We start from the raw sequence: 22,175 nt of genomic DNA, 5'->3' as shown, positions 1-22,175 counted from the left end.
CTACATACTGCTCAATTCAGTTCATTTCTTCTGCTTCCCTGGGCTTCTTTGCACCTGGCCCCTTTATCCTTCACCCTTAGCTCAGGGCCACAGTTCCCAGTCCCTCTCTACCTGCAAACCCAGCTATGCAAGTGTAGCCAGAGATCACCCTGACTAATCCCCAGGCTCCTTTGGCCGAAGAGGAGCATCCTTCCCTGCTCCTCTGGTCTCAGCCAGGGACTGTCCTGCTATCTATGGCCCTGCAGCTTCTTTCATTGGAGCTGGCTGGGTGTGGCTGTCATTAGCCCACAGACGACCTCGTTTGTGTAGTTTCTGAGATGGCTGCTTCAGCAAGTCCTCTCTAGGTAGGCCTGGAGGACCAACCTTTACTGCTCCTTTCCTCACACATTGCTGTTTCCTGGGATGGGGTGTAATCAGAGCGTGGGGGTCTCCTTTAGGGCCAGCTGCATCCAGTCACAACGAGTTATTATATTTCCCGGTAGTCAGTACTTTCCCATAGGCCCTGTCATCCACTAACAATTTGTCAGAGCCCCCGTTGTGTGTCTGAATGCCATTCTATCTGTTCAGAATGACTCTTCTGCCCCCAACCCTCCCCACCACCCAAAGCACGTTTGTTCATTTCCTTCATTGTATTAGAGGTAGAGTGTAATATAATGTGATACACGTAGAGAATTCTGTGCCAGCTCGGAGGTTTACATATTAAGCCATATTACCTAAGCTTCTTTCAGATCTGCTCATAATTGTGTATTTGCCTTTGGATATGGGGTCTCTTACAAATAAAAATGTATAATAGTTATTATTATTTCATATTGTTTTAATTCATATTCTGTACACTGCTGAACCCGCTAAGTAAGTAATAACGATTTTACAGGGAGTTTTCATCATGCTTTTATTTAATTGTTTTTCCACGGGACTTTTGGTTTAAATTGATTGGCAAAAGAACCCACCTTGCTAGGTCTGGTTGATAGCTCAGTGTTTGGGCCTAGTTGCATAATGGCAAACGTCCACTGACCTCATTACAAGCAGGAGCAGAACGGTTATTGCTTATGTGTAAGGCTAAGATTTTGTCACGGATATTTTTAGTAAAAGTCACAGACAGGTCACAGGCAATAAAGAAAAATTCACAGACTCCTGTGACCTGTCCCTGACTTTTACTAAAAATATCTGTGATAAAATGGGAAGGAGCTGAGCAGATGCCCAGTGGCTGGAAGCTTCCAGGCCCCCCTACACCCCACCCCCACCAGCTGTAGCTGGGAGCTGCAGGGTCCCCTGCCTCCCCCAGCTGTGTGGAGAGCCGCGGAAATCCCTCTGGGACACGCAGCAGTGGCCAGGGTGCTGCGGAAATCCCTCTGCTGCCGGCAGCAGCGATCCGCTGCCACGGCCAGCGATGGGTGGGGAGCTGCGAGGATCCCCTGCCAGCAACGGGCAGGGAACTGTGGGGGTCCCCCCATGCTGCTGCCAGTGGGTGGGGAGCTGCGGAGGTCCCCCATGCCACTGGCAGGGGCCAGGAACCCTGGGGTATCTCACCTGTGGCGGCTGGGAGCTTGGGGGCACCACTGCCTTACACGGCGGGAGTACCTCACAGTCCTCTGCCACTGCGGAACCCTGGCACCAGTGCTCCAAGCACGTGCCTGAGCCGGCAGGCCACGGGGACGTCCTGCCGGTCGCCATTAGGGCGGCAGTCAGGCTGCCTTTGGCGGCTTGCCTGCAGGAGGTCCCCAGTCCCGCGAATTCGGCAGATTGCCTGCAGGAGGTCCGCCAGTCCCACAGATTCGGCGGCGGGTACGCAGAAGCCGCAGGACAGGTGGACCTCCCACAGTCAAGCCGCTGAAACCGCGGGACTGGGGACCTCCCGCAGGTGCGCCGCCAAAGGCAGCCTGCCTGCCATGCTTGGGGCTCCAAAAAAGCTAGAGCCGCCCCTGGAAGTCCCGGAGGTCTTTGGAAGTCACAGATTCCGTGACCTCTGTGACTAAATCATAGCCTTTCTTATGTGTTCATTGTGGGCTGGGCTGTGCCATGCCCCGTATAGATGTGCAAGGGGGTGCGGGTAGACAGCTCAAATAGTCTTGGTTCCCCTTTGTAGTTCAGGTGTAGGGGCAAGTGTGACCGCTACCATGCTGGCCCCCACACTGGGGACTGAATCGGGGACCTCCAGAGCTAACACCAACAGTTGCTGCAGCTTGAGTTTGTGAGCCGAGACTTTGTAACAGTGGCTGTAACCGACTCAGATCCTCCACGGACTGGGCACAGAGGAAGGGAACTTGTAAACATATACTTACCAGTGGGTTACTGTAGGCACAATCCTTTTGGTACATGAGGACTGGTGGAGTCTAGCCCCAGCGCTGTCCAAGGATTTCTAAATGGCGCTTGGAAGGGTGGATTGAAAGTGGTTCCGTCCGGACCAACGGAGCTGGGCTCGCACAGAGGCGCGCACGCTGCATCCTGTAACTGGGTGGAGTGGTGGGTGCTGCATTCCCTCTGTGTGCGTGGGTACCTGGTGCCTACCTCAGCCAATCACAAGGCTTATGGGAATGATGTCTAGTGGGCAAGCTTCCCTCATCTCCACTCCAACGTGGACAGCGGCTTAGAGCCTCCATTTTCATTGAAATATTTGGGCCTGGTCCTTCTCCCACTGATGGCAGCGGTGCAGGTTTGTGGTGGGGAATTATAGTCCTAAACCCAATGCAAATACCCACCGTTTATTCCATTCTCAAATTAAAGATGAAAAATGTTCCCTTCACACCCAGCAAGAGTGACAGAACGCTGCTTATAAAAAGGCATGCTCTTGTCCTCAATTAGCAGCAAGATATTTCCACAGCAGCTGCTGCATCAGATGTCGCTCCCCAGACAGGGACGGGTTTGCTACAGAATTACATTTCCCAACAGTTCAGCCTCCTTCATACTCATTGAATCATTTAAGAGAAAAGTAAAGATTCTGCTCCAAATGCTGCGGGGTGGTTGAAATCAGAGTTAAGAACTTTGATGTCTGGGAGTTGAGGATGTTCACAGGATGGGGCACTGAGTTATTCATTATTATTCATATCATAGAACGATGATGCAGCTGGTTTGCAGATGGAGAAACTGAGGCATAGACCAGTTATGGCCTACATTTTCTAAAACTTTCATAGATTTTAGATTCCTCCATATTTGGGTACCCAGCTTCAGACACTGTGGAGCCTGATTTTCAGAATTGCTGAGCACCCGCAGCTCAGGCTGAAGTCTGGGGGAGCTACGTGTGTCCATCATCTTTGAAAATAAGGATCAAGGTGTCTCAGATTGGGCACCCAAAATTAGTGGAGACCTTTTTAAACAATTTCCTCCCAGATGTCTCGCTTGCGATTGCCCAGTGAATCAGTGTCAGATCCGGGAAAAGAACCCAGTTGCCCTATCCACCAGATCATATTAGTTGTCCCTTTGCCTTTCAACAGTTTGGAGATTTGTATAAATTAAAGAAAGACATTGGGCTGGCAACAGTAGTTTCATCATGCAGCTCATAGGTGGTGCATTTCCTCTGCAGAGAGGCAGCTGAGTTAGGGCTACACTATAGAGGCTGAAACAAAATATGCTGCAAACATGAAAAGGAAAAGTAGGATTGATACAAGATACAGTGTGTAAATATGGTTAATAAAATAGGTGTGCCGAGTTATACCAGTATTTGGCTGGGTGGGAACCATGGCTTGTTTCTCATGCATAATGTAGCAATACTGGATTATGCCTGGGTTTACCTGAGCAGAACCAGTTCAGGACACTAAACTGAATTCAGGAAGTAGCTCCAGGATCTTCCATGAGAGGAAGTGCAGCTAAATGATCCTTCGTTCTGGCTGCTAAATACTGAAGCTGAATAAAGTGAAGTTGCCTTTACAGCATGCTCAGTCCATTAGGAGAGACTGATTTAGGTCCATGCAGTTGACAATTCTGTGAACTTCCCACTTCCCCAGCTTTGCAACCTCGGTGTAGTTTGTCTCCACTCACATAGACCCCAGCACTGAAAACTGACGGTTTTGCCTCAAAAATATGCCCCCTCCTGCCCTATCTTCATTGTTAAACAATTTATCCAGGCCCTCATAATCTCTAACCTAAGCTACTGCACCCTCCTCCTGTCCTGCCTCCTCAGCACCAGCCATGGTGGCCTCTTCATTCTGTTTGATCAAAGACAGTGGGAATTGGGGGTGTTCTGAGCATTACAGGACCAGGTCCCTAACATGCTGGATTGCTCCCGCTCCTGCTTTTGTAGTTTCAAGGACCCACTGCTGCATGATTTACCTGGCTCTGGGCTGGCACTCTGCCTGGCTACGTTAACAGCTTTGCTGTTTGCCCAGTGTGCCAAGTAAAACCCTTCCCACATGCCAGTGTTCCATGGTGATGTCCGTAGAAGACTGGAGCAGCAGAACACTGTCACCAAGTCAGCAGCAAAGCCGTTCAGACTGACGTTTCTTAAGTGACTTGCGGTTCCCAATCAGCCCCCTATCTTCATGCTCCAGCCTGATGCTAATCCAAATTGAGATAGTCTCTAAAAACAACAAGGAGTCTAGTGGCACCTTAAAGACTAACTGATTTATTTGGGCATAAGCTTTTCGTGGGTAAAAAACCCACTTCTTCAGATGCAACCTCAGAAGTGAGGTTTTTTACCCATGAAAGCTTATGCCCAAACAAATCAGTTAGTCTTTAAGGTACCACTGGACTCCTTGTTGTTTTTGTGGATACAGACTAACACGGATCCCCCCTGATACTTGAGCTAGTCTCTGTGAGCCTCCTAATTTGCAACATCACAAAGCAGGCTCTGGACGAACATTCTGGGCATAGCTTTTCTTTTGACTTTACTCTTTTGAATGTGTTTCATTTGGGTGGATGAAACATCCCATGACATCATACTATGCACAGAGTTGACTATGGCAGGATCCTTGGGTTCAGGGTCAAGGAGCCTGAGGATCTCAAAGCACTCAAAGATTGGTAAATTCAACTTACAACCTATTTGAAGCATCTAATCTAACCTATTGGATGTATAAAGTGCTAGCTAATAGAGTACCAGAGGCCATGATCCTGCATTTATCTCCACACAGGTGGAAGCGTCCATCCATAGTGAGTCAATTTCCGAATCATGCCCTGAGCATGCTGCTGTTATCTCCACTGTATAGCTTGGGAAACAGCGACACAGAAGGGTTAAGTGACTTGTCCAAGTTCACGCAGAAGATCAGTGGCAGGGATAAAACCAGAACTCCCATTTCCCAGTCCTGTGCTCTTAATCCCTACATCATACTTCCTTTGTTAACACAGAGGGCTGGGAGTCAGGAGACTTGGGTTCCACTCCCAGTTCTTTACAATGTGAGTCATTTAGGACATGACTTTCAGCGACGCTGAGCATCTCCCATTGACTTCAGATGGAGTTCTGGGCTATCAGGATGCCTGAAAATCAGCCACTTTACCTCTGTTTTACAGAGAGGTTATAATGATGCCTACTAGCTAGCTACCTACCTCATAAGGGCATTGTGCAGATCCATTAATGTTTGTAACCTGCTTTCAGCTCCTTAGATGGAAGGTGCTATAGGAGTCTAATATAGCAATTTCTGAAAGGGACATTTATACCTGTAGTAATAAAAATGGCCTTTGACGTTCCAGTTCCTCTTCTGCTCCAAGTGGTCAGGCCTGAAATAAACACTGTGCCTAAATGAACAACTGAGGATTTGCTGAATGAGTTTACCCACATGACATTATCCATCATCTGAGGGTTTTAAGGGCATAACTACCAGTAGGCTTAAAAGTGTCAAATAAAGGATTGCCAGGGGCCTGGATGGTTCACAGGATTAGAAATGGGTTATGGAGATTTTCAGAGATTTTTATGGACTCTCTGGTCTGAATCTGGCCCAGGCTGGTACCGTAGTGACTGGCTGACTTTTCCAGCTGCTGGCAGTTTGTAGACCTACAACCAGAGGGGTCTTATTTGAGTTCCTAGTGGCCTTGAGTCCTGTTAGTAATATTAGCAGAGAAGCCAAGAATCAAATGGGAAGGAAGACTGAGGCCTGGTCTACACTACGCGTTTATACTGATTTTAGCAGCGTTAAACCGATTTAACGCTGCACCCGTCCACACAATGAGGCCCTTTATATTGATATAAAGGGCTCTTTAAACCGATTTCTGTACTCCTCCCCGACGAGAGGAGTAGCGCTGAAATCGGTATTACCATATCGGATTAGGGTTAGTGTGGCCGCAAATCGACGGTATTGGCCTCCGGGTGGTATCCCACAGTGCACCACTGTGACCGCTCTGGACAGCAATCTGAACTCGGATCCACTGGCCAGGTAGACAGGAAAAGAGCCGCGAACTTTTGAATTGCATTTCCTGTTTGCCCAGCGTGGAGCTCTGATCAGCACAGGTGGCGATGCAGTCTCAAATCCAAAAAGAGCTCCAGCATGGATCGTACGGGAGATACTGGATCTGATCGCTGTACGGGGAGACAAATCTGTTCTATCAGAGCTCCGTTACAGAAGACGAAATGCCAAAGCATTTGGAAAAAAATCTCCAGGCTATGATACAGAGTCCACAGCACAGTGCTGTGTGACAAGCATAACGGAAAGCCAAAGAATCAAATGGATGCTCATGGAGGAAGGGAGGGGGGACTGAAGACTCCAGCTATCCCACAGTCCCCGCAGTCTCCGAAAAGCATTTGCATTCTTGGCTGAGCTCCCAATGCCTGTAGGGTCAAATGCATTGTCCGGGGTGGTTCACGGTATATCTCATCAATTTACTCCCCCCCCCCCGTGAAAGAAGAGGGAAAAAAATCATTTCTTGACTTTTTTCAATGTCACCGTATGTCTACTGCATGCTGCTGGTAGACACGGTGCTGGAGCAATGAACAACAGCATCCTCTCCCCTCCTCTCCCCAGTGGCAGATGGTACAGTGCAGTAGGACTGATAGCCGTCCTCGTCATCAGCCCATGAGTGCTCCTGGCTGGCCTCAGGTAAGGTTGGCCGGGGACGCCTGGGTAAAAATAGGAATGGCGCCCGGTTATTACCGGCAGATGGTACAGAACGGCTGGTAACCGTCCTCATCACAGCAACTGGGGGCTGAACTCCATCAGCGCCCCCTCCCCTTCATGTCTAAAGAAAAGATTCTGTACAGCCTGGACTATCATAGCAGCAGGATGCTGCGCTCCTCTCCCCTCCACCATTTAATGTCCTGCCTGGATTGTCATAGCAGCTGGAGGCTGCCTCCCCCTCATTTTATCTCACTAAAAAGTCAGTGTGTCTTATTCCTGCATTCTTTATTACTTCATCACACAAATGGGGGGACTCTGCAATGGTAGGCCAGAAGGGTTGGGGGAGGAGGGAAGCAACGGGTGGGGTTGCTGCAAGAACACCCCGTAGAATGGCATGCAGCTCATCATTTCTGTGGGATCTGACACAGAGCGGCTGTGCTCTCTGGTTCTCTGATACACTGGTTCTCTAGTACACTTGCCCCATAGTCTAGGCAGGACTGACTCTATTTTTAGATACAACATAAAGAAGGGAATGACCCGGGGAGTCATTCCCATTTTTGTCTTTGCGCCCCGGGCCGACCTCAGCGAAGGTCAGCCAGGAGCACCCATGACAGCAGCAGACGGTACAGAACGACTGGTAACCATCTCTGCTACCTTGCAAAGGCAAATGAATGCTGCTGTGTAGCACTGCAGTACCACCTCTGTCAGCGGCGTCCAGTACACATATGGTGACAGTGACAAAAGGCAAAACGGGCTCCATGGTTGCCATGCTCTGGCGTCTGCCAGGGCAATCCAGGGGAAAAAGGGCGCAAAATGATTGTCTGCCGTTGTTTTTACGGAGGAAGGAATGAGTGACAACATTTACCCAGAATCACTCGCGACACTGTTTTTGCCCCATCGTGCACTGGGATCTCAACCCAGAATTCCAATGGGTGGGGGCGACTGCGGGAACTATGGGATAGCTACGGGATAGCTACCCACAGTGCAACACTCCGGAAATCGATGCTAGCCTCGATACATGGATGCACACCACCGAATTATTGTGCTTTGTGTGGCCGCGTGCACTCGACTTTATACAATCTGTTTTACAAAACCGGTTTATGTAAAATCAGAATAATCCTGTAGTGTAGACGTACCCTGAGTTACTCTGCCCAGACGCTCAGTCCATGTCGCAGCATGTTGGGACAAGGCCGCAAAGAGGAGAAATGTTATTGACACATTGTGTATGCTCTGTAGGTGGAGGACTTCAGTTTCCAGGGCCCTTAATCTGGTACCTTTCTTAAGTGCTTCTCTCCGTGCCAAAGCTCCCCTCTACTGATTAGCCTTCATTTGCATTTTAATGTGTTTCTTATCTGTGGCTGATTATGCTTTATTAGCTAAGGCAAAGTAAACTGGCTTTCTCAACCTGCTGTATAAAACTCAGCCCATACCCAGTGTAAAGTTCACCTTCGCCTTCGTCCCAGTGTATGGCTTTTATTAACAAAGTAAACAACAATCAGTTAAACAAGAGCAACTCAACCCTTCTCTGCAGGCATGGCTGCTCCTAAAATTCCTCCTGCAGAGCTGCTCAGCCCATACCACCTATCCGCTATCCTCAGACACCCGCTCCCATCTTCCTTTTCTCCAGGTGGAATAACAACCCACTAGCACAGAATGTTTGCAGAATCTCCTCAACTTTCCCCAAAAGGATCAACATTTGCTAGCAGGGTGGGGTGTTTGAGGCAAATCCAGCGAAAGAGGAAAAGAGCTACAGAAAAGCTAGATTATATTATTACATTGAATGATGCAGCAAACAAGGATGTTTCATGTATTTAATCAAAATCTGGTATTTCAGATTTCTAATGGTGCTTACCCAGGACCTCCTTGTTGCCCCTCAAGTCATTGTGCATTCCAGCTGCTAAGAAAACAACACTGTACATTTAAATGAGTGTTATTTGCATAGCTGCTTGCGCGTGATTGTAGCAGAAAATTAGGGTTGATGTTCTTAAAGATATGCTGTGGGATTTATTGCCGGAGAAGTTCTATGGGCTGTGTTTTACAGGAGGTGATCACAGTGGTCCCTTCTGGCCGTGGAGTCTATGAAATCCATGACTCTGAAGCTTAATGCAAATCGGCCTTTCTTTCATCATGCAGTTCTAGTTTTTAAGGTGGGCTGGGAAGGTAGCTCATGTCAGGGTTAGAGCAGGAATCAGGACTCATGACACCAGGGTATATGAGGAGTAACTTCACTGAAATCAGTGGAGTTACAGTGGTGTAAATTTATATATATATTTATATCTCATAGAACTGGAAGGGACTCTGAAAGGTCATCGAGTCCAGCCCCCTGCCTTCACTAGCAGGACCAAGTATATTTATCTATATATCACAGAGGTGCTCTGATGAAAGTGCAGATATATATTATAAATAATGTCAAATTATTGGCTTTGTTGGAAATGTCCAGGGTCTAAGTCAGCATGGAGTTTGGCCATACACATATATGGTGAATAGGGAACCTAGGAGGAAGGATCTAAAGTGCAGTGTTATCTCTCTCAATTAATACACTGTGTTTGGATTCATCATTGCAGATCATCATGTTAAATTCAGTTTCTGATCTACATGGCTATATTGACAAAAGTCAGCTAACCCGGGAGTTAGGGGGAACCCTGGAGTATGGCCACAGTCAATGGATACACCATCGAACTGTGAGTATTGTGTCTTGTATTCATTCAATTCTGCATCCCTGAAGTCTTCAGGCAATGATTTAAACTTAAATATTAAAGGATGATTCTCCAGTTAAAGTTAGGCCTGTGACTTTTATTAGAGCTTAATGGAATCTACTCACCCAAATCCACTACATAATGGAGAGAGAAAGGACCCTCCAAAATATTGTAGGGGCTTGGCAAGACTAGTATGTGAAGCTTACATTTAAATGCTTCTCTGTAATAGCACCCCAGTTCAACACAGCATCTCTGTACAGCAAAGCAATGAGACTTCAGCACATGGTTAACTTTAAGCATGTGCTTAAGTGACTTCCTGAATCAGAGCCTAAGAATCTCACTTTAACGAGAATCAAATATTCCTGGGTTTGTGAGGAAAAAAACACTGAAGCCACTGGATTTTATTTTTGCTCCTGGGGGAATTCTGCTCCAAAAAATTAAAAATTCTGAATAAAAAAACTAAAAATTCTATGCACAATATTTTAAAATTCTGCCAAACTCTGCATATTTTATTTGTTAAAATAACTCAATATATTCACTCTGGTTTCAATTATTTTGATCATTTATTTAACTCTACAGTACAATGGATGGAGAATGGGAATGGGGAGCATTGGAGATAACTCCCAAGCCCCCTTTGTCTAATAGTAATGTAGCCAGTATTCATCCTTTACTTCTAGTTATTAGTCAACAAATATAAGCAACCATATGCTCAGTGTTACATCATAGGCAACTGAAGAGCAAGTGAGGGCTGGGGACTCAAACTCACAATTTATATTGGCTACTGACCATCTCCGGAGAGGTCAGTAGCAAACAGTTCATGGAGCACATTTTGATAGGAAATTTTTTCAGTCCAAAAATTTAGACCAGTTCTAATCACTAAAGCACCGTAAGCATTTATAAGGCCTTCCTGTCCTTTACAATAAGAGTCCTTTACACCACTCTGACAATGTAAAGGAGCCTTAAAATTTTTACATCTGTTTATACTCCTGGGAGAATTCACTAAGAACAATGGGAACAATTCACTAAGCAGGCAGGCTGCTACATTCTGCTCTGCCTGAGGGGACAGAGCCTGCCCCATACCTACCTCTTCAGAAAGACCCTAAAGCCAAGCCCCTCCACGCTGAGCATGAGCATACTGCAATAGTGAGTGAGAGGGACAGAGTGTCTCTCTCTCTCTCACATGCATGACTGCCCAGCCCACCTACTCCGGCAGTGATTTATGTCTCTGCCAGCTGCTCCAGGTGCCCAAACCGACCTGCCTGCACTGCTAGGGAGGGGTGCGTGATCGCTCTTGCGCCTTCCCTTTACTTCCCCATCATAAGTCATTTTTCTGCGGGGAAGCAAAGAAATCTGTGGAGGCGATGAACTCTGCGCATGTGCAATGACACGGAATTCCCCTTGGAGTATATTTTCCTTTGTTTTCATTTCTTCATTATGTAAAAATGCATGACAGAGTGGGTCTGATTTCTTCAATAACCCAAGAACAGTATGGCAGTAATAATTTCAACTGGAAGGCACGAAGAAAGACTTTTCTCTTCTGTTGACCTCGAAAGAACTTGTTACTTGCTTGGATGTTTAATCACTCCTCTTGGGTTGATTAATGTATTCCAGTGGCTAATCACCCATACACACAAATATGTTATTGTCTAGGAAAGGATGGCAGCTGCAAAGACCTTATCTCAAATTCAGGACTGTTAAGAACCAAGGTACTGGTTCATCTTCTTATGCAGAAAGGAGCAAGATGCAAAGTTGAGCCCTGATCTGGAAAGGGATTGATTTCACTGGGGCTGTGAGCAGTGCCGAGGTCCATCTGGGCAGATCTGCCTGTAGGATTGGGACCTCTGGGGATGTGTGGAACTAAGCCCTAAGTCGGGAAGTGTTCTGAGCTCAGTGGTTGTTTTGGCCGAACTCTGTTATTGACCACCAATGCAGGCTTAAAACTCTCAGAAGAAATGTCTCTGAATATTTCTGGCTAGTTCCTTATGACAAACCACATCGCGAAGGGCATGATTTTCTCACAGGGACTGATTTCCTCATTGCTTCATGCCTCTTGCTTTTGTATGGGACTTTCATGTCCCCTGCTGTGAAGTTCTGGGGTTCAGCCCAGACCAGTAAAGGATAGTGTCACTGCCTGCCCTGCAGCTCTGGGTGTCTTCAGGGCTGTGCAGCTGTGGCTCACAACCTAGACATGAACAGCCAGCAGACAAGCATACAGATCATACCCTGGCTTCCACAGCCCAGCTACTGTTTGCACAGTGACTCCAACACTCCCCCCATCCCGAATTTCTCCAAATCTGTCTCCCTGCAGTGTCCAGCTCTCTCCTGGGACATGTGCAGAAGCAATTACGTTTGCTTCTGCTTTAAAGAGACAGACACCACAGCTTGTTATCTTGACTGGCGTTAACAATCACTTCAGTGCAGGCAAAGCACTCGGTTGGTTTAGATAAAACATAAAACAAGTTTATTCGGTTAAAAAAAGCGAGTTCAGGTTCAAGAGATAAAGAGAGAAACGGTTACAAACAAAAGCAAAAACACACTTCTGTGACTAAGTATCAGAGGGGTAGCCATGTTAGGCTGTGTCCACAAAAACAACGAGGAGTCCGGTGGCACCTTAAAGACTAACAGATTTATTTGGGCATAAGCTTTCATAGATTCATAGATTCGTAGACTCTAGGACTGGAAGGGACCTCGAGAGGTCATCAAGTCCAGTCCCCTGCCCTCATGGCAGGACCAAATACTGTCTAGACCATCCCTAACAGACATTTATCTAATCTACTCTTAAATATCTCCAGAGATGGAGATTCCACAACTTCCCTAGGCAATCTATTCCAGTGTTCCACAGTAAAAAACCCACTTCTGTGACTGGAACTTAATTTCAGCAAGTTACAATCTTTATCTGAGCAGCTTTCTCACCTATATTCAGTTCCCAGAGACTTCAACCCCCTGGGTTGAAGGATCCCCTTTTCTCAGATGTAGAAGAGCTCTGGCCTCTTGTATCTGCCCAGTAATGGATAACTGTGGGGTTCTCTCCCCTTTCTTTTTCTAGTCCAGTAAACCTTTGAAATGTAGTCTGTGAAAAGGCAGCCAAAACAAGGCTCCTTTTCCCTGCTGGATGTGGTCACCATGCTGTCTGGTGTAGACTCCATGCAGTCTACTCCCCCACTGGTGATTTTTACAATGCAAATGATCTGTTCCTGCAGCTCACACAAATGAATAGCCCATTGAATTTGGACACACCTGGCTTGAGGTGTTGGCCTCTCTCCTTTCTCTGGAGAAAAACTACTTATCAACTCTTCTGGACATGGCTGGTTTAAGCACATTTTGGTCCCATCTTTCCAGCACAACAAGTCCTTCATGGATTTGCCATACGTACATCATATAAGAGTGTTAATAATCGTTGAAGCAGCAAAGAATCCTGTGGCACCTTATAGACTAACAGACGTTTTGGAGCATGAGCTTTCGTGGGTGAATACCCACTTCGTCAGGTGCATGTAGTGGAAATTTCTAGGGGCAGGTATATATATGCAAGCAAGCTAGAGATAACGAGGTTAGTTCAATCAGGGAGGATGAGGCCCTGTTCTAGCAGTTGAGGTGTGAAAACCAAGGAAGGAGAAACTGGTTTTGTAGTTGGCCAGCCATTCACAGTCTTTGTTTAATCCTGAGCTGATGGTGTCAAATTTGCAGATGAACTGAAGTTTAGCAGTTTATCTTTGAAGTCTAGTCCTGAAGTTTTTTTGCTGCAGGATGGCCACCTTAAGATCTGCTATAGTGTGGCCAGGGAGGTTGAAGTGTTCTCCTATAGGTTTTTGTATATTGCCATTCCTAATATCTGAATTGTGTCCATTTATCCTTTTCCGTAGAGACTGTCCAGTTTGGCCGATGTACATAGCAGAGGGGCATTGCTGGCATATATTATATTGGTGGACGTGCAGGTGAATGAACCGGTGATGATGTGGCTGATCTGGTTAGGTCCTGTGATGGTGTTGCTGGTGTAGATAGGTGGGCAAAGTTGGCATCGAGGTTTGTTGCATGGATTGCTTCCTGAGCTAGAGTTACTATGGTGCGGTGTGCAGTTACTGGTGAGAATATGTTTCAGGTTGGCAGGTTGTCTGTGGGCGAGGACTGGCCTGCCACCCAAGGCCTGTGAAAGTGTGGGATCATTGTCCAGGATGGGTTGTAGATCCCTGATGATGCGTTGGAGGGGTTTTAGCTGGGGACTGTATGTGATGGCCAGTGGAGTCCCGTTGGTTTCTTTCTTGGGTTTGTCTTGCAGTAGAAGGCTTCTGGGTACACGTCTGGCTCTCTTGATCTGTTTCCTTATTTCCTCGTGTGGGTATTGTAGTTTTGAGAATGCTTGGTGGAGATTTTGTAGGTGTTGGTCTCTGTCTGAGGGGTTAGAGCAGATGCGGTTGTACCTCAGTGTTTGGCTGTAGACAATGGATCGTGTGATGTGCCCGGGATGGAAGCTGGAGGCATGAAGGTAGGCATAGCGTTCGGTAGGTTTTCAGTATAGGGTGGTGTTAATGTGACCATCACTTATTTGCACCGTGGTGTCTGGGAAGTGGACCTCCCGTGTAGATTGGTCCAGGCTGAGGTTGATGGTGGGGTGGAAGCTGTTGAACAAACCTTGATGCCAACAAACCTCAGCCCCCTTACCCCTGTTCATGCCCGTCTCCCCCTCAGGAGCCCCATCCCTGCTTCCGGTCCCAGCGGTGGGTGAGCGTGGACGAGGTAAGGGGGGGCCGTGGCCATGAAAAGTTTGGGGACCATTGCAATACGGGCAAAAGAATGGAAGGAGATGACTGTGGAATATTGCTTCAAGTACAGATGGGCATTCTGGATTTGTGCCTCCTGATACATGAGATGTAGACAGATATTCTCCCTCAGTGAAGATCTGACTATAAAAACATTAACTGGAAAAGGCTTTGCTGAGTACTTCAATGTCCCCTCAGCCTAGATAAGGCCTTACATAAATGCTTTCAACATTGCAGAATATTCTAGTGGGCTTCACACAGGACTGGGAGCCAGGATTCTTTAAGTTCTAATCCCACACTGACACCCTGTGGCTTTGGGCAAGTCACAGAGCTCTGGGAATTTCCCCAGCAGGGAAATGGAGGTGATTGTAATTGTTGATCTGCCTCGTGATGATGTGCTGCCTGGGCTGTCAGCAGGACTTGCACCTGGGATCTGCAGCACCGCAGCACTGAACTCTACAGCTTGAGCTAAAGGACTAACTCCATTAGCTAGTAGCAGTATTAACCTGTTATCCCGTAGCAGACCATCCACTAGAGCAGCAGTTCTCAAATGCCATTGCACCGTGATCCCCTTCTGACAACAAAAATTACTACCCAACCCCAGGAGAGGGGACCAAAGACTGAACCAGCCCGAATCCCACCACCTGATCTCCGCCATGGGTGGGGGGCCGAAGCTGCAGCCCAAGGGCTTCTGCCCTGGTCGGGGGGCATGTAACCTTAGCCTGGGCGGTGGGCCTTTGGCTTTGGCTTCAGACTTGCTGGAGCCAACACCAGCCTTGGTAACTCCATTAAAATGGGGTCCCGACCCACTTTGGGGTCCCAACCCACACTTTGAGAACCCCTGCACTAGAGGGAGACGTGACACCCTTTACCAGTATGTTACATTCACCACTTCAGAGCATGGTACCATACACTAAGAAATACTGTTGAACTGCGAAATAACCAGCTTGTGACTCTGTATAATGCTGCTGCTGTTCCAGGCCATTGAGAACTTTGCCATGACAGTGAAAACGACAGCACAGATGCTACAGACCTTTGGAACGGACCTGGCGGAGACTGAGCTTCCCAACGATGTGCAGTGCACGGAGGAACTCCTCTCCTCCCACACGGAGCACCACAACAAGCTGAAGGTGAGTAATGCTGCGTGATAGCCCTGCCCCATGGGTGCCTTGTTGGATTTCCCAACAGCAGGTTTGCTCTCTGCATTGATTCAGCCTTCGCTTGCTCCAGGGAGGAGTGAAGGATAAAGTGCCCCTTTCTTTTTTTCTCAGTTGCTACATAACTAGTAATTACCTAAGCTACAGAAGCTGGCATTAAATTAATGCTAGAGACTGGCCAAGAGATGTGCTAGAATAAGAGTCCTGACTTTTTGGGGTTGCCTGGTAGAGGACTGACTTTTCCTGTGCTGGTTGAAGGCAGAATGCGTACGAGTGTTACCTCGTGCTGTAGATTGGCTCTAAAAGTCGGTTTTGCCTCGTTCCTTTCAGACGGCAATGCCTGGCATTAACAATCTCACTTACCACGTTATGGCGGAATGGTCTAAGACTCGGGTATGAAATACCTATGCTCCCTGGCTATGCTAGTCTCTTTCAGAAAACCTGGCAGCTCAGAGCAGGTGTAGATGAGGTGGAGGTAGAAAGCACCAGTGCTTCTCTACTCCAGCACTGCCATTGTTATTAACACATGGGCTAGTGCCAGAGGCGGAGAGTTCCCCAAAAAAGGCTGATACAGATGAGGCCCCTCAAAACACACAGTCACATCCTGGCAGTGTCAGCCAAGACCTTCTGTGGTGGAAAAAGTGTGCAGTTTACTCTGTGTGTGTGTGCGCGTGTGTGCGTGTGCGCGCGCGTTTGTTTGAGTTCCAGTAGAGACCTTTAAAAACAAGCTCGTTTGCTGGGTGTACTCATGCAAAGGGTATGTCTACAATGCAATATATGCCCAACGTTGTTAGAGCTCAGATGAGCAGACCTTGGGTTTGTTAACCTAGGGCATGAGCATCTACATTCATTTGTAACCCCAGCTTAGGAATTGTTGAACCCTGGGTCCCAGCCTGGGGCTCCAGCATCTACAGTACATTATGCAGCCCGAGTCCAATCACCCGTATCCCAGAATTCCTCCCAATATGTGGCCACTCTAGCCTTAGTTTGTGGTGCTATGTGGGAAAAATTGACTGTCCAGAGGACAAAGGTTGACCCGTAGGATTGTGGGATGCATTTGACAGACTCCCAGAGCCTGAGTCCAGGGGGGCTGTGTCTGCACTGCAAACCAATAGGACTTGAACGCAGGGTCCCAGCTTGACTCAGGCTCAGACCCTCCACCCACGTAGGGTCCTGGGACCCTGGGTCCGAGCCTTGTGTTAGAGCGATTTATGGGTGGATGTAAGGGGGGCTAGGCTTGAGCCTGAGTTCAACTCCTGGGCTTACACTGCAGTGTAAACATACCCTAAAAATCCCATGGTAGATTTCTTAAGAATAGGGTTTTCTCCCTGGTATCTTGGGCCCCAAATATCCCTTCTCCCTTATAAGATGAAGTACACCAGCTGCTGTCCTATCCCCTGGGTAGATGCATATCAGTGGGGCTATGTGTATAAAGGACACAATCCCATGTGCCTTCAACACCCATTGACTTCAGCATGCAATGATGGCTCTCAGCACATGGCATGATCTGACCCGTAGTTCGTAAAGTGCTTTGGGATCCCTGAAGCTGCTGCGTGTTGAGGGAGTCTAAGTTGTGAATGCACCCAGAGGCTTTGTAATGGGCGCATGATCTGTAGATTTAAAACACATATATGTAAGCGTAGAATATTACTAATTACTCTTGTTCTGTTGTACATCGAACAACAGTTTTCAGCACAGACGAGTGTAGCTGTAAATGCTAGTGCTGCAGCTGTAAATGCTAGTGCTGCATCTCTGCTGAGCCTGAAGCTTAGCTGGGCGATGCAGATTGGGAATTGGATGGCACTTGAATGTTTCTGAATGGTTGCTGCAGTTTCATCAATAAGGGTTGAAACACCCTCTCTGCACATCAATGCACAAAGGTTAAAAGCACAGGAGTGTGGCTGTTCTTGCAGACCTATTGCACTCTTGCGGCAAGCCATGAAGTCCACTTGCTGGTGGGAATTCTCGGGAACCTAAATCCCGGTCTTCCAGGCCACACGTGTGGTTGGGGGATGCCTTAAAATTCAATACAATCCTCTCTCTCCTTGGAGTTGAACAGAATCATTCTCTTGCTGCATTTCAGATCCTGCAATCTGAGTGGATTTTTTCAGCTATTGGACAGGTCCATTGTGTGCTTTCGGGTTTTGCAGCTGCATCCACTGCACTGCCAGTACCACACCTTTCAGGAGTTTCTGATAGGCTCTTGAGCAGATGCAGCTGACTTCAAAGCGATGTTACTGATAGAATAGGATTAACAGGAGTCTCTCTCACCAGCACTCCTACCATTCAGCAAACCTAGAGCTGCAGAAATCACTGACTCCACTCCTGCCACTGAATTCATTCTATATTTGCCATAGTTTTTCTTTGTCCTTCCCTTGCATGTTTGTCTGAGGGCTCATAATAGTATGTAGATTTAGACAGCGCTTTAGCTTTTCAAAGCATTGAACAGACAGAAACTAGTTAATAGGAAGAGTTGACATTAGGAGACTGGATATTGTTCTTTTTCGCCTGGATCTATTCTGCCCTGTGGCTGGGACACAACAGCGTCGTAGTAGGCCCAGACGGTGCTCCACTGAAATCAATGGGAGCTTTGACACTGACTTCTGCAGAAGCAGGAGCAGACCTTAATTAGTCAATGTGCTGTTGAGATGGCTCTGGCAGAGGTAACTGTACTAGAAGGATGCTAAATAGTTATTTGAGTGAACTGAAGAGAGTGCCCTCTTCTCTTGGCAGCCTTGGAAGCACCACATTTGGAAATCAGTCCTGAAGTCAGCATGGACTAGATTGGTGAAAGCTAGGGTTGTCACCCGGACAGTCTGGGTTTTGGCTGGTGTGTCCGGGTGCCATTTGACAAGCCCTGATGTCTGGTTGTTGGCTTTTTTTTGTCTTTCGAAAAGGTGGCAACCCTAAGCGGAAGGAAGGAGACAGCGCAGCAGCTGCCACTGCCGTCTCTGGGGCCAGGCTGCTCGTGCAGCTCGCGGTGTGCAGGGGTGGGGCCTTTGGGGAAGAGATGGAGAAGGGGGCGGGGCCTAGGGGAAGAGGCAGAGAAGGGTGGGGCCTTGGTGGAAGAGGCACGGCAGGGGTGGGGCCTCGAGGGTCCAGTTACCAGTCATTAGAAAGGGGGCAACCCCCATGAAAGCATAGGGCCTGATTCACAGCCCAGTGTCTCAGTGTCTCAGGAGCTTTGCTGCAGAAAGCGGAGGCAGATTGCATCAACGAAACTAATTCGTATACATAGCCGGAGGACGAAGATCTATTATTAAAATTTTGTCCGAAGGAGGGAAGCAGTAAAACGAAATTGATTTTTTTATTAATTCACAAAAATAGATAAAACAGCTCTTGGCCATCTTGCTGTTCCCTGTTCCTGGACTCCTTCGCTGAGCTCCCTCTAGTGTTCTCAAATAGCTATTGCATCAGCTCACTCCTGCTCTGTTCAGTTAGCGTTGACTACAGCGTCCGCCACCTCCAGCGATTTAAAATGAAGGCGACTTTCCTTTGTGTAGCCCAGCTCAGCCTGAGAGGGAGAATGAAGCCCAGTCAGACAAAAACTTATGCAAGTGTAGCAAAGACTATTTCACAGAAATCCTCACAAGACTTTAATATGCATTTCAGAGCAATTTTATGCTCTAGTTCCTTACTGTGCCATGCCACACAAAAGGAGCACACTAGAATTCAAACCCAGCCACAGCCGCAAATTGCACAAAGCCACCGGCGATACCAAATCAATCTCCTTTTAATCTCTGGTCAAAACAAACTTTAAACAACTACTCACTTGGTGCCTCTACTTATCATCCACCCTAGGTACTTATCTGGCCGCAATTACCACAGTATCTGAGCACCTCACAATCTTTAATGTGTTTATCCTCACAAACCACCTGTTAGGTTAGGGCGGTGCTCAGCGTGGATTTGATTTAAATCACTAGTCAGGAAGACTTGATTTAATCATGGATTTCTATGGAAAAGTGCATTCTTGTTGGTTGTTATAACCTTAATACATATTCTTCACAACTCATACACAGATAGATGTAGGTTTCATTTTTAGAAGGTGCACACTATACATTTTCAAAGTGATTTATTTTGAAAAGTTTTCAGATTAGTTGTACAGCTGTATCAGAAATGATTGTTTGGTTATTTCATTTACCAAACGTAACTGAAGCAGATAGTTCACCTCCCAATGGCTTCATAAATATCTCCAGTTCAACAGGTTAATCATTAATATTTGGAGGATTTTCTTGCCATGCTGTATTAGGAGGAGATCACCACCAGACAGACATTTAAATTGTTTTATTTAACTAAAACAACAACGTTATGTATTCTGGATTCTTTTTCTTCAACGGTAAACATATAATATTTTAACAAAACAAGCATATGAATTTTTGAATGTAATTAAACATTCAAGTTCTTTAAAATCCATTTTGTTTTTGTTAAAATTGGTTTTCGCTAAAATAGTTAAGTGAAATATTAAAAAAAAAATTGAATTGACTATGTCAGCCAGGTCAACATGAGAAATTGAAAATACTGGCTTCTTCGGCTAACTCAGTCGTCTTCACCTTCACTTTCCTGTTTGTTCGTTTACAAAACTTTTCTTAAACATGACATGAATATATTGTCTCGTACTATAGAATTAGAATTTATAATCCCTATTCCATGATGAGATATCTTGAGCTGTATCTTAATTAAAATAGTTTTAATTAAAAACTATCTTTAGATAGGTTTTTTCCTCAAAAAGCATTTTATCAAAAAATCTGATTTAAATTAAAAAAATCCAATTTTTTTAATTAAAAAAAAATCATTGATTTTTATCCATCCATGGCAATGCTATTATCTCCATTGTACAGATAGAGAACAGAAGCACAGAGACACCGTGACTTGCCCACGGTCACACAGGAAGTCTAGAGTGAAGCAGAGAATCGAATGTTGGTCTCTAAGTCCCAGGCTGCCTTTTTGTGGAGAATTTTTAACCGAGATCACATTTTTGTGAGTGGGCCCACTTGTGGTAGGGCCCTTTTTTTGGTAAATTGAGCCCAGCATTTGATTTCCCAAATTATTGGGAGTCCATTCTTGGTATTTTGTAACTGCTTAACTGTTTATAAATGGGCAAAATAATTTGTGTTAAGGAAGGTGACACATGTTGATTACGGGGGATAACAACAGAATATAGATGGGCAAGGTTAGCAGTCGTAACTGATCTCATGGTTGCCATATGTGAGGTTAGGAAGGAATTTTTCCCCAGGACAGATTGTCAAGTAATCTTAGGGGGTTGCACCTTTCTCTGCAGCATGGGTCACTTGCCAGGATTATCCGGGTATAGCTCATTTAATCATTTTCCTGCCATCGTGGGCGTCTTGAGCACTGGTGCACCTCAGTCCCACCTATTCTCTACCTATGGCACAGAATAATCTAGTCTCCCATGGTCTGCAATACTTCAGTCTAATTCTGATGGTTGGGGTTAGCGCTTGGGTTCTAGGGGGTGTTAGTACCCTGTGATATATATAGACGAGATGAGGTAGTGATCCCTTCTAGCCTTAAACTCTATGACAGAAGGAGCATTTTGGCCAGTCACAACTCCAGAAAACTCCAGAATTATTCTGTCCCTTAAGAGACACCAAAATCATTACTGTCACTTATCACGTCAGGTTGCATCTTCGTTTTCTAGGCAGGTCACTAAATGCAGCTTCCTCGTCAAGCATCCCTGATTTGTTCCAATGTTCAATTCCTACAGAAATACCCTCCACTGGCAATGGCAGTGCTTCTCCTTTGAGAGAGAAAAATAACAACTTAACCTGGGATTTGGTAAAACCTTATTTGAACTGGTGCATTTGTTTGTTTGCTTGTCTCTCTCCAGGATGAGCTGAAACTAGCTGTGAAGCAGGGGGCCACGCTACTGACGTGTATTAGAGAGCCAGTCACACGGAGCTCCACTAGCAAACTCAGTGCAGACGAGCTAGAAAATGTAGCGACGGTGGAAAGGTTGGTGAATTGGGATTACATCCTCCAGGTTGCTAACTGACCCCCTGAAACATGCAAATGTGATTTGAATCCTAATTTGAATAAGTCTTTGTAGGTAGTTGTTTTTTTAATCATTAATTCACAGTGAGTTTTTAGGAATATGCTACTGCATGTTTGGTGTGAGGAAGGTCTAGGTGTAGGAGCCATTAACTGGTGAAACTAACAGGGCCAGTTCAAAGAAACCTTGAGCCTCCTCAGTTCTGTTTGATGAGGTTATTGACTGCAAGGCCCAAGGCTTGACGTGCAATGTTGCTCTCCCTGTCCCACCCACACACACTCTCTCCTAATCCAGGTCGGAGTGGGGCGTTCCTGCGTGCATGTTAAAACAGAATGTGTGTGTGTCAGTGGATGAAGGAGCTCCCCTTAAACAGAGATGTCACTGTTGTCTGGAATGGGTCCCAGCTGAGAGAGCCATTTCAGATCAGACTGCCCAACCTGGGCAGACACTCCCAAACTGGTAGTATATTCTATACTTAGATTTAACCAAGCCACCAACAAACATGTGTTTCTGGACTACAATACTAGCTCACCGGGGAAGCCACCAGCAGTCCCCTTAGGCCCTCCAGCCTATATCATCACACAGAT

General features: G+C 46.5%; 1 protein-coding gene across 5 annotated transcripts in view; it reads left to right on the top strand.

The window, feature by feature from the left end:
* Positions 1-22,175, top strand: part of MCF2L2 (MCF.2 cell line derived transforming sequence-like 2) — a 302,991-nt gene that overhangs the window by 110,042 nt on the left and 170,774 nt on the right. For all 5 annotated transcript variants that reach the window (XM_050964264.1, XM_050964267.1, XM_050964266.1 and 2 more), the window contains exons 6-8: positions 9,539-9,655; positions 15,405-15,554; positions 21,427-21,551. In XM_050964264.1, the coding sequence (XP_050820221.1) occupies positions 9,539-9,655; positions 15,405-15,554; positions 21,427-21,551 (392 nt within the window). The remainder of the gene's footprint in view (positions 1-9,538; positions 9,656-15,404; positions 15,555-21,426; positions 21,552-22,175) is intronic.

The sequence above is a fragment of the Gopherus flavomarginatus genome, chromosome 8 (assembly GCF_025201925.1).
Source record: "Gopherus flavomarginatus isolate rGopFla2 chromosome 8, rGopFla2.mat.asm, whole genome shotgun sequence".
NCBI lineage: Eukaryota > Metazoa > Chordata > Testudines > Testudinidae > Gopherus > Gopherus flavomarginatus.
This window is presented reverse-complemented; position numbering and strand designations above follow the sequence as displayed.